At 50.4% G+C, this 11,879-nt stretch overlaps 1 protein-coding gene across 1 annotated transcript; it reads right to left on the bottom strand.

Moving 5' to 3' along the window:
* Positions 1-395: 395 nt before the first annotated feature.
* Positions 396-10,733, bottom strand: agtr1b (angiotensin II receptor, type 1b). Its single transcript, XM_056299577.1, has 2 exons — positions 10,606-10,733; positions 396-2,578 (listed from the first exon to the last, which is right to left on the bottom strand). Exon 2 carries the CDS (start codon positions 2,464-2,466, stop codon positions 1,375-1,377), a length of 1,092 nt encoding a protein of 363 aa, XP_056155552.1. The 5' UTR covers positions 2,467-2,578; positions 10,606-10,733; the 3' UTR covers positions 396-1,374.
* Between the last annotated feature and the right edge of the window lie 1,146 nt (positions 10,734-11,879).

Below are 11,879 nucleotides of genomic sequence, written 5' to 3'. Positions count from 1 at the left end.
TAACCCTGACCCAGCCGCCCGTCCACCAATCCCCAGCCCACATACACCTACACGTCACGTTCTACCTCCAGGAACGTCCTGTACCGTGCACCTGGTATCTGCAGCACTAGTCTCTGCACCTGGTATCTGCAGCATTAGCATAGAGACACAGCTCCCACACATACAAACTAAATGATTAGATACCACAGGTCAGTTTAGTTGCACTTTTGTGGGGGAAACCTTGGGCCCAGGTCAGTTTAAATCCTCTGTGGTTTGAATTATCACCTCAGTTAGCATGTACTGTAATACTCAACATCCATGACCTTAAAGAAGCTCTGGAGATTGATAACCCATTTACAGCACATGTGCAACAGGCATGACCTGCACCGGGCGAATTGAAAACATAAAATGGAGGATTGCGCAATCTCTGTCACTTTATTCATACTTCCATATATTCACAAAACTGTACAACAGAATAGAAAAAAAATTCACACAACAGCATCATCGACATGTTTAAATACCACAGACAACCACCACAGATATTGACAATATTCACCCTACCAGGAGTGTAGTAGTGTTGCATACATTACTTTATACAGTATGCTTTCCCAGCCACTCGCCTTTCAATCTCATTCTGTAAATACACACAATTTGACAATGTCACATGTAACTCACAAACACCACCTATCAATAGTATAGTAGTACGGGGTTATCCGCTGACAGCATTTTATATTAGACATCATTCAGATCGTTACCTGTTTATCGCTGCTGGAGCACGAGGCAGCTAGCTTGTGATCTTTAATGGGCTTAAGGTTTAGCTTTTTTTGTTTTTGTTGAATCATCGTCCCAATCAGCGAAAACACACAGAATATTTACCACTTGACATGAAAACAACTGTACATGGATATTACTGTTCGTGACGTATAATGAGATGGCAAACCCCTGCAGTGCTTACACATATCTTATGTATATAAAAAGTTCAGTCATCGGCAAAGATGTTTAGGTCTTCCTTATGAATCATACACTATGCCATTTTTATTTTGTTGAATGCAGAAAAGAATCCTTTTTTTTATACCGACGGGCATCCTCATGGTTCAGTTAAGGCCTAGAATAATGCATCTGCCATTGTGATTGTGACAGACATATGTTTTAGCGCTTGACAAATAATTATTCTGACAGCTCTTCATCAGTGGGCAAGGTAGTGACTATCTCTTGGGCTAACTCATAATAGGATATGAATACAACATTCAACATTACAGCCATGTCTGCATGCTTCAGTGCCTTGTTAATACAGTTGGGGCTCTAAGAGCACTGGAATGTCTCCACCCCTAAACCCTTTTTGTACCACATAACTAAAAGAGTAGGGAATAATGCATGTCTTCCCTCCACCCTCTTTCACTTCACATCAGAGGAGGCCTTGTTTTTGGCCGTTAGGGTCAGCGCCTCGGAGGCCCGGTAGGAGAGAGCACTCATCTTGGAGCTAATGCTAGGGTGCGTGTCTGCCACCCCGCCCGGTGAGCAGCGCAACAGGCGGAGTAGGTTCTTACGAAAGTTGTGCCCCACGAAGCCATAGAGGATGGGGTTGACGCAGCTGTTGAAGTAGGCGATGCAGATGGTCAAGGGCATGGCGGTGTCAATGATTTCAAGAATGGCGCAGTGCCCCAGCACCCCCAGCTGTGTCAGCACCTGCATGAAGTGGAAAACCTGATGGGGCACCCAGCACAGGAAGAAGGCCAGCACAGCAGCCGCCAGCATGCGCAGAACTTCGTCGTCCCGGGACCGGGCGCTCTTCTGGATGAGCCTCGCGCCCAGCAGTGCCCGTCCAATGAGGCAGTAGCAGGTGATGATGATGAGGAAGGGCACCAGGAATCCCAGCAGGCTTTTCATCAGGCTGATGGCCAACAGTAGGTCCTTGTGCTTCATGGTGTTTTCGTCCTTTGGGTGCAGGATGCCGCACACCGTGGTGTTGGTGTTTGTTATGTTGTGAACGTTCCGGGTCAGCGCCGTGGGCACGCTCAGCAGGAAGGCGAAGAGCCAGATGAGCACGCAGGTGATGCGCGCATACGCCACGGTGCGAAATCGCCGCGACTTCACTGGGTGGACAATGGCCAGGTAGCGGTCAACGCTGAGCGCGGTGAGGAAGAAGATGCTGGTGTAGAGGTTGAAAATCACCAGGCCTGCACTGGCCTTGCACAGGAATCCTCCAAAGGGCCAGTGGTAGCCTGTGGCTGTGAAGGTCGCCCACATGGGCAGGGTGATGAGGAAGGTGAGGTCGGAAATGGCAAGGTTGAGCACAAAAACGTTGGCCACTGTCTTGAGCTTCATGTAGCGGTAAATGACAGCCACCACCATGCTGTTCCCCACAATGCCGATGACAAAGTTACAGCCATAGACGACGGGTACCATGGTGAAGATGAACTCATGGCTCCCAGACAGGCCGCACTTCAGATCGATCCCATCTGCTGCTCCCGGTGTTATATTCTGCATTTTCCCCCTTTTTTCAAGCGTTAGATCCTGGAACTTTAAATCCGGGGGCCCTGTTGGCGGGGTGCGTCTGTGGCGACTGATGCAGGCCTTGGGGCGAGGGCCTCAGCGAGTCCTACAAAAGAAACACAACAAAAATGTCACAGACAGTCTAGGGGAAGACTCATCATTACCACTGGTGCGGCCCATAAACATGAAGCCGCACCAGCACCCATGAAAACACTCAGCCAACACCAGCTCATTAAAAAACCTGCACATTAAAACCATCCTGACGCTTTATGTTATTTCTGTAGAATAAGAAGCAATCAAAAACAGATGTTATATGTTATTCAATATACCAAATATGCCCTTTGAAACGTCACTATACAGACAGTCTACGTCCTGCCTCGCCCTTTTAAAACATCTCTGTGCTAATGAAGGGCGACAGTAAAACTGTACACGTATTTATCAAATGGTCTGCTCATCTGGCTGGACTGTCAGCACCCGGAAGGAGAACATTTATGTTGTGTGTTACGACCTCTGTTAATGAAGACTGCATGGCCAAGTGTATGCTCAGCTAACAGCGCCATTAACCACTGAGGTAAGGGAGAGATGGGGGGGTGGGGTGGGATGGACAGAGAGAGGGGGGAGAGCAGGAGGGAGGGAGAGAGAGAGAGACAGAGGGGGAGAGTGGGAGGGAGAGAGAGAGAGAGAGAAGGGAGAGTGGGAGGCAGAGAGAGGGATAGATAGAGGGGGAGAGCAGGAGGGAGAGGGAGAGACAGAGGGAAAGGGAGAGACAGAGAGAGGGGGAGAGAGCAGGAAGGAGGGAGAGAGAGGGAGAGAGAGAGACAGATGGGGAGAGTGGGAGGGAGAGGGAGAGAGAGAGAGAGAAGGGAGAGTGGGGGGAAGAGAGAGGGAGAGACAGAGGTAGAGATAGAGGGGGAGAGCAGGAGAGACAGAAGGAGAGAGAGAGAGAGGGAGAGGGGGAGAGTGGGAGGGAGAGAGAGAGAGAGAAGACATGTCACGTTTCAGGCCCTTGGTGTGCTGAGATACCCAGCATGGGAACTTCTAATCAGCACACACCTAAACAAACAGGACAGCGGGGATTCGGCTCTGTGGAAACTTTGCTCTGTGAGAAAATCAAACCTGCATGCTGCGGAGAATTAGCCTCAGGCTTGGGTTTGCTTCATTTATAAGAGTCCAATGTGAAATAGGAATGAAGATGAATTCCCCCTTTACTTGGAAGTCTTTATGTTTAATAGAATAGCTTAATGTAGTCATTAGTGCTGCCGGTGTAGTAATTTTGGCACAGGCCTGGTGTGTACTATTACCAGCACTGTGAAGATAATTTCTGTTACTAATCACATTAAACAAAAACATGAGGGTGGTCACACATATCCCAACCCAGCAACATGAAAAGATGCTGAAATGCTGACACGTGGTTTGAATTTGCGGTTGGAAATTGAGCAACCCCTAGGAAAAAAAACCCAAAACGAAACAGAATTTTCTTCAGCAATCCATGCCATCAGTTATGTAACTCGGGTTTATCCGTTTGAAAAAGAAAGAGAACTGGCATTTCCTTGGATCAGGTGTTTGACTCTAACAGGGTGTTTTACCACAAGGTGGCAGTCTAATGTCAAACATTCCGCCCCTCACGCCACAACACGACTGACACAACAAGGTGTTACCATGACGGAGTCACTGATGATACCGCTTTTCTGTTTTTTTGGCCACACTTCAGGGGCTTTGTGCACCTCCCCTTACGCAGCAAACCCTGCTGCGGCCTCCGCACGGCGCTCTGCCCTGAATTCACTGTAAAGAACAAGCAATCGTCACCTTCTGTCCGCCTCCTGGCTGACATTAACATCAGGACTAGCCGGACCCCCGGGGCAGTAAACCTGAGCCACCTCATCTCCCAGTCAGCCGCTCCAAAATCTCTGTTTTTCACCCACTTTTGAAGGATGCATTCTTCTTCTTCTTCTTCCAAAAAAAAAAAAGAAAAAAAGCTATCTTGCCCTAAAGCAAAAACAACCATATCGGTTGCAGATGTGGGGCTTGTTGGGATCGGGGGTCTGGTTGCTAAGGGCAACAGAATAATGAAATATCTTCGGGTTTCCTCCACACACCCAGGCCAAAGCAGCACGGCAGATGTCGTGTGCTGGGACGGACGTGTGTCGTCCTTTGTTAAGGACTGTAGCGGAGGACTGTAGCAGAGGACTGTAGCAGAGGACTGTAGGGGAGGACTGTAGCGGAGGACTGTAGGAGAGGACTGTAGGAGAGGACTGTAGCAGAGGACTGTAGGAGAAGACTGTAGTGGAGGACTGTAGGAGAGGACTGTAGGAGAGGACTGTAGCAGAGGACTGTAGGGGAGGACTGTAGGGGAGGACTGTAGGAGAGGACTGTAGGAGAGGACTGTAGGAGAGGACTGTAGGGGAGGACTGTAGGAGAAGACTGTAGTGGAGGACTGTAGGAGAGGACTGTAGGAGAGGACTGTAGTGGAGGACTGTAGGAGAGGACTGTAGCGGAGGACTGTAGGGGAGGGCTGTAGGAGAGGGCTGTAGCGGAGGACTGTAGCAGAGGACTGTAGGAGAGGACTGTACTGGAGGACTGTAGCGGAGGACTGTAGGGGAGGGCTGTAGGAGAGGACTGTAGCGGAGGACTGTAGGGGAGGGCTGTAGGAGAGGACTGTAGCGGAGGACTGTAGGAGAGGACTGTAGTGGAGGACTGTAGGAGAGGGCTGTAGGAGAGGACTGTAGCAGAGGACTGTGGCGGAGGACTGCAGTGGATGACTGTAGCAGAGGACTGTAGCAGAGGACTGTAGTGGAGGACTGTAGTGGATGACTGTAGCAGAGGACTGTAGTGGAGGACTGTAGCGGAGGACTGTGGCGAGGGCTGTAGCGGAGGACTGTAGCGGAGGACTGTAGTGGAGGACTGTAGCGGAGGACTGTAGCAGAGGACTGTAGCAGAGGACTGTAGTGGAGGACTGTAGTGGAGGACTGTAGCGGCGGACTGTAGCGGAGGACTGTAGCAGAGGACTGCAGCGGAGGACTGTAGTGGAGGACTGTAGCAGACGGCAGCTGTGGATGTAAGCTTTGAGGGAGGGAACCAACCAAACGCTTCAGCTTTCTACTCTGAGGATTCAAAACTACCCAGCGAATACCTCTCAATGACTATTTCTAATGTCCCGAAGAGGACATATTTGAGAACGCCTACACCATATGCCACCCACTGCTGTTGGAAGAGGGGACATCTTGACTCGCTGTGTTTTTCCATGATGTGGATGCAGAAGGTGTGTTTGTCTGTGATAGACAACGACGCCTGTTTCTAGGTGTGTTTGTGTATGCATGTGTGTATGTGGGGGGGGGGGGTTACGCCAAACAAGGCTGATTACATGGCCTTGACTTACTGCGGTCTATATAGTAACATCCTATATCAGTAAGGCCCCGTAATGAGGGTGAGCTGGTGCAAGACGCCGCAGGTCAGTGTCTCGGAGGCAGGTGCTTCAGCGCGGCGGTGGCCAGCGCGGGGACAGGAGAGCACATTACACAGGGCTGGCCATAAAGCCCGGGTGACCGCAGACAGGAAGGTAAACAGGCACTTCGGAGGGGTGAGTGAACAAACCACCCTCACCTCGGACGAGACAAAGGACCGGGAAGCGCTGTACAGCAGGCGGATACGCCGCTGTTTACGGGGAGTGCTGCACGAAAATAACCAATTTATTTAAAGACACGAGCACCATTTTAGCCCGTTGGTGCTGTGGGTGACTGCCTCCTCACTGGCAGCCGTTCACAGCAGCAACATTCCATTAAACACCCCATTCCAGAGGGCTTTCCTTTCCAGTCTTCGGGATCATGGGAATCTCTCAACAGCAGCCGAGCCCAGAGAAGCGAAAAGTCGCGGTTGGGGCACAGGAGGCCGGCTTAAGCGTGGGTTTAAAATGCGGTTCCCATCAACAGAGCTATCTGAGGTTGCCCTTGGCCTGAGCACCGGGGCCACGCTGACATGAGCACCACCATCTGGCTGACCATAGAGGTCCACTAAAATGTCCGGTTTATGGAGTTAATGATTTATATCGGGCCCCATTACGCAGTGAGTTTCATCCGACTGGGAACACACCACCTCAGCGGTATCCTTGTGCACACTATAAAACTACGATCGGCCTCTTCTTTACTGCAGGTTGCACTTCCCTTTACCAACAGTGACGATATTGCTGCAATTTCTTCCTTTTGCTGTAAACCCAGCTTCTTCTTTTGCACCCAAAGACGCGCCGGAGTGATATAATTCAACGTATTCAAGACCAAGACTACATGCTGCCCATTAACCGATAACTGCATGCTTGTCTCATGTTCAGTGCACCACACTGCAAAAGATGTCAGTCATTCAGTTTCATGTTCAATCTCAAAATGTTTCTTTTCTCAAAAAAGCCGTGCAATTACGCAAGCGGGTTGGAAATGAATCCACCTTTCCTCACACACACACACACACACACACACACACACACACACACACACACACACACACACACACACACACACACACACACACACACCCCTTTGTTTGTTTCAGCAGGGAAAAGACGCAAAGATGCCGAGACAGAGCAGGTCTTCAACTTAATTCCCCACAAACAAAAAACAACCGCCTCACCGCCTGACTACCTCACTGTCGAGAGACGAGGCTGAAAACCAGCCAGTTTTCTTACCCTGTTGATGAGAGGCTTACGACTTGCTTCAAGAAAAAAAAAGAAAGAAAGAAAGAAGAGAAACAGATGATAAGAATCACCAGCGGACCAACTGATTCATTAAGGTGAAGGCTGGTCTGTAGCGGAGCCACGCATGCTGGTCTCCTCCTGTACAGCTCACTTCCTCTGAAGGCTCAGCTTACAGAAGGGGACTCCTGGCCGGCGAGCTCCTCCAGCCAAGCTCCCTCGTGGAGCTCCTCTGGAAAAGAAGCCGGCAGCAGTCACACCGCTGAAGGAGCCGCATGCAGCATGAGGCTTGATTGGTGCCAATAATTTTTTGGCAGGAAAAGCACAATTATAGCCGAGGCCCGCGCTCACTAGAATAATTCAGAACTATGAAACCTGAACTGTTTGCCAGCTGAGATCCCTCTGAGTTTTGGTGGAATTCAATTGGCCACAGAGGGCTTCTGACTGCCTGAGCAGAGGATGAATAAAATATGTGGTGTTGCCGACAGGTCAAATCCTGACTCTTACACTGTTCTGTCTTGTTTTTTAGTTGTTTTTTTTTTAAAGAGGAAGTGGCTAATGTGAATGTAATTTGGACCCGATAGCAGGTTGGCTGTGACTTTAGGACAGGACAGCAATGTGAAATAAGCTTCCATAAATGTACAGTCACAGCTTCCACACTGTCACTGCGTCACTTACACAGTGTGCAGGGTGTGTGTAGAGCATAAAGAGAGAATGGACGAGTGAAAGTGAGAGAGAAAAAAGTGAAAGAGAGCGAGAGAGTGAGCGACCGCAAGAGAGCAGGAGAGAGAGGAAGAAAGAGAGCAAGAGAGAGTCTGTGAGTGAGAGAGCAAGAGAGAGTCTGTGAGTGAGAGAGCAAGAGAGAGAGAGTGCAAGAGAGAGAGCAGGAGAGAGAGTAAGAAAGAGAGCAAGAGAGAGTCTGTGAGTGAGAGAGCAAGAGAGAGAGAGCAAGAGAGAGAGTGCAAGAGAGAGAGCAGGAGAGAGAGTAAGAAAGAGAGCAAGAGAGAGAGAGTGAGAGCGAGCGCGAGAGAGAGAGCAAGAGAGAGAGAGTGAGAGAGCAAGAGAGAGAGAGCAAGAGAGAGAGAGCAAGAGAGAGAGAGCAAGAGAGAGAGAGCAAGAGAGTCTGTGAGTGAGAGCAAGAGAAAGAGTGCAAGAGAGAGAGCAGGAGAGAGAGTAAGAAAGAGAGCAAGAGAGAGAGAGTGAGAGCGAGCGCGAGAGAGAGAGCAAGAGAGAGAGAGTTAGAGCGAGCGCGAGAGAGAGAGCAAGAGAGTCTGTGAGTGAGAGAGCAAGAGAGAGAGCAGGAGAGTCTGTGAGTGAGAGAAAAAGAGAGAGCGTTGAGAGGGAGAGTGAAAGAGAGTGAGACACCAAGACAGAGAGAGCAAGAGAGAGTGTTGAGAGGGAGAGTGAAAGAGAGTGAGACACCAAGACAGAGAGAGCAAGAGAGAGTGTTGAGAGGGAGAGTGAAAGAGAGTGAGACACCAAGACAGAGAGAGCAAGAGAGAGTGTTGAGAGGGAGAGGGAGAGAGCAAGAGAGCAACCGTTTTGAGAGCAAAAGAGAGTGAGAGAGAGAGCAAGAGTGAGTGAGGAAGTGAAAGAGAGAGTGAGAGAGCGAGCGAGAGAGAGTGAGGGAGTGCAAGAGAGAGTGAGAGAGAGAAGGGGGGTGCAAGAGAGAGCGAGAGAGAGAGTGAGAGACAGAGCAAGAGAGAGAGCAAGAGAGAGTGCAAGTGAGAGAGAGCAAGAGAGAGGGAGAGAGCAAGAGAGAGAGAGAGAGAGAGAGAGAGCAAGTGAGAGTGAGAGAGAGAGAGCAAGAGAGAGGGAGAGAGCAAGAGAGAGGGAGAGAGAGAGCAAGAGAGAGGGAGAGAGAGAGTGAGAGAGACAGAGCGAGAGAGAGAGTGCAAGTGAGAGAGAGTGAGCAAGAGAGAGGGAGAGAGAGAGTGAGAGCAAGAGAGGGAGAGAGAGAGCAAGAGAGGGAGAGAGAGAGAGAGCAAGAGAGGGAGACAGAGAGCAAGAGAGGGAGAGAGAGAGAGCAAGAGAGGGAGAGAGAGAGAGCAAGAGAGAGAGTACAAGTGAGAGAGGGAGAGAGCAAGAGTGAGGGAGAGAGAGAGAGAGCAAGAGAGAGGGAGAGAGAGAGAGAGAGAGAGAGAAGCTGTCTCTGAGCTAAACGAGGAGGTGACTTGTGGTTGTGGGGCTGAAACTAATGGAAACATTGGCTTCAGAAAGCAGGTCTGCATGTGTCTGTTTACTTCATGTGACTTGTGGCAGCTAAACATGCCGCCGGGCCGCTGGCCGGGGCACGGCGCCGCTCTGTTGCTCCCCGCAGCACTGGGACACTCCCTGTGGACACTCTCAACACACTGGCCCGGGCGGATCTCTCTGTAAAATATATCCTCTTATCGTCGGTCTTAGAATAGCACGTCACATGCTGGTCCAGTGTCAGACCGACACGGGACCGACCGCGTTAGATAACGCTAAAGGTGAAATCCAGCCAACACACCTCACCAACACCGCCACCAGCTCCCCCCCAGGGCCCGGAGGACGGCTTCTTAACACAATATTGGGCCGTTCTCTCCCCGAGCAAGGGAGGAAAATCATGACCCCTCTCCATCAGCAACCTCTCTCTGCTCAGCTCCTGTCCTCTCTTCCCATCCTACTACACACCCTCCATTCACCCTCCACCTCTCATCTTTCATATTTCTCGCTAGAGCCGCATTTCTTTTCCGCCTCCCCTCACATCCTCATCATCTCCATCGCGCCCTTCATCGTTCCGTCTCCCTCCAGCCTCCGTGGAGATCCCCGGTCCTCCTGCACGCAGGCATCCCATAGCCAGATCTATCTCTCTATCTCTCCATCTCTCCATCTCTCCCTCTCTCTCTTCACCCCCCCCCCCGCCCAGCGAGGGTGGGTTTGTCAGAGAACGGGGGAGAAACGGTGTTTATCAGGAAGTGGTCCCCATTCCCCACGAGAACACGGGACTCCGCATGTCCGCTGTTGTGTGGGAGACGTCCCCTGATGGTTCTGACAGGGTCCGCATACTGTCCTGTCAGATTCTCCCCACGCACACAACCGCATGTGTTACTCGCTCTCTAACACACAATACAGGCAAACACTGGCAACAGGTGGCACATATCTGAGACGAACGTCTGAACATCCTGTTTTCTTCTGGAAGGTCTTTTTCTGTACATCAGGGCTCTCAAAGCGACGCTGTCACGTTTAAGGACTCGCCCATTTACGAGATAAATAAAGATAACTATGATTCAGGTCCTCGGTTATGAACAAGACAAGGGTCAAACGGCAAAACAGCTCCAACTTTTCAGAGCAGGCGCGCTGAAAGCACCGCTTCTGTTCCTCTGCATCGACTAACACACCTAAAACGTAGCTGCAGAGGGCAAAAACTAGAGAAAGGGTTGTTGCAAATGTGCAACAGGTCTCAGGGAGGATAAGAAGGCGAGAGCTCCTACCTGTGGTGCTGGACTGGAGGGCGGCGGACGGTGCCTGCTGGCTGCAGGAGGGAGAGACGGAGAGAGAGAGAGGGAGAGGGAGAGAGAGAGAGAGAGAGAGAGAGAGACCACCTCGCTGTGCCAGGGACTTGCTGATTCAACTTAACTGGAGGAGCAAGACTAGCAAGTACACCGCCTGACACACAAACCCCCTCATGACACACACACACACACGCACACATACACACACAAACACACACACACACACACACACACACAGCTATGATGAATGAATAATATGGGAGCCAGTCAGCCACACATTGTTCTAGCCCATCTTTTCTCTGGCGCTGACCCAACACCACTCTGCATGCACACAAACACCTGCACACACACACACCCACGCACACACACACACACTACAAAAACACACACACGCACACATGCATGGTCTTACACAATGCTTATTCTCCACCTCCTTCACCACTTTCTCCTCCTCTTCAACTTCTCTTTTCTTCTACACTCCCCAACCGTTCACTCTCTCTCTCTCTCTCTCTCTGTCTGTCTGTCTCTGCCCTCTCTCTCTCTCACACACTCTCTCTCTCTCTCTCTCTCTCTCTCTCTCTCTCTCTCTCTCTCTCTCTCTGTCTGTCTCTGCCCTCTCTCTCTCACACACTCTCTCTCCTCTCTCTCTGTCTGTCTCTGCCCTCTCTCTCTCTCACACACTCTCTCTCCTCTCTCTCCCTTCTCTTTCTCACACACTCTCTCTCCTCTAGCGCTGTCTGTCTCTCTCTCCTCTCTGTGTCTCTCTCTCCCTTCTCTCTTTCTCACACACTCTCCCCTCTGTCTCTCTCTCCCTTCTCTCTTTCTCACACACTCTCCCCTCTGTCTCTCTCTCCCCTCTGTCTCTCTCCCTTCTCTCTCTCCTGTCTCTCTCTCTCTCTGAAAACCAAGTGCTTCTTCTTCATTTCTGAAAAACAAATAAGGGAAGGTGTGTATCTTTTTGTTTTTACTGTGTACGGCGATTGTTGTGTTTTCCACTGTGTATATGAGTATTTGTGTTAATGTTGTCATCTTGATGTGAATGAAGAATTGGACCATTAAAGGCTTGGTTAAAGGTCAAAGGTCTCTCTCTCTCTCCTCTGTCTCTTCCCCCCTTGATACCTCCCTGCTAGCATTCGCTGCTACATAGTTTATTCAGTGTCGTGTGACTTGTGTTGTGTGTCTTGTGTTGCGTGTACTTCTGATAAACGGGGTTGCTGGGTGTGCCGTCACAACTTCTTGTGTATTCCACACGC

The sequence above is a fragment of the Lampris incognitus genome, chromosome 19 (assembly GCF_029633865.1).
Source record: "Lampris incognitus isolate fLamInc1 chromosome 19, fLamInc1.hap2, whole genome shotgun sequence".
Taxonomy (NCBI): domain Eukaryota; kingdom Metazoa; phylum Chordata; class Actinopteri; order Lampriformes; family Lampridae; genus Lampris; species Lampris incognitus.
Note: the sequence above shows the minus strand (reverse complement) of the source record. Positions and strands in the feature narration are given on the sequence as shown.

What these genes read in the sequence shown, in the direction of transcription:
- agtr1b (XM_056299577.1), bottom strand. Translation starts at nt 2,466, where the DNA reads ATGCAGAATATAACACCGGGAGCAGCAGATGGGATCGATCTGAAGTGC.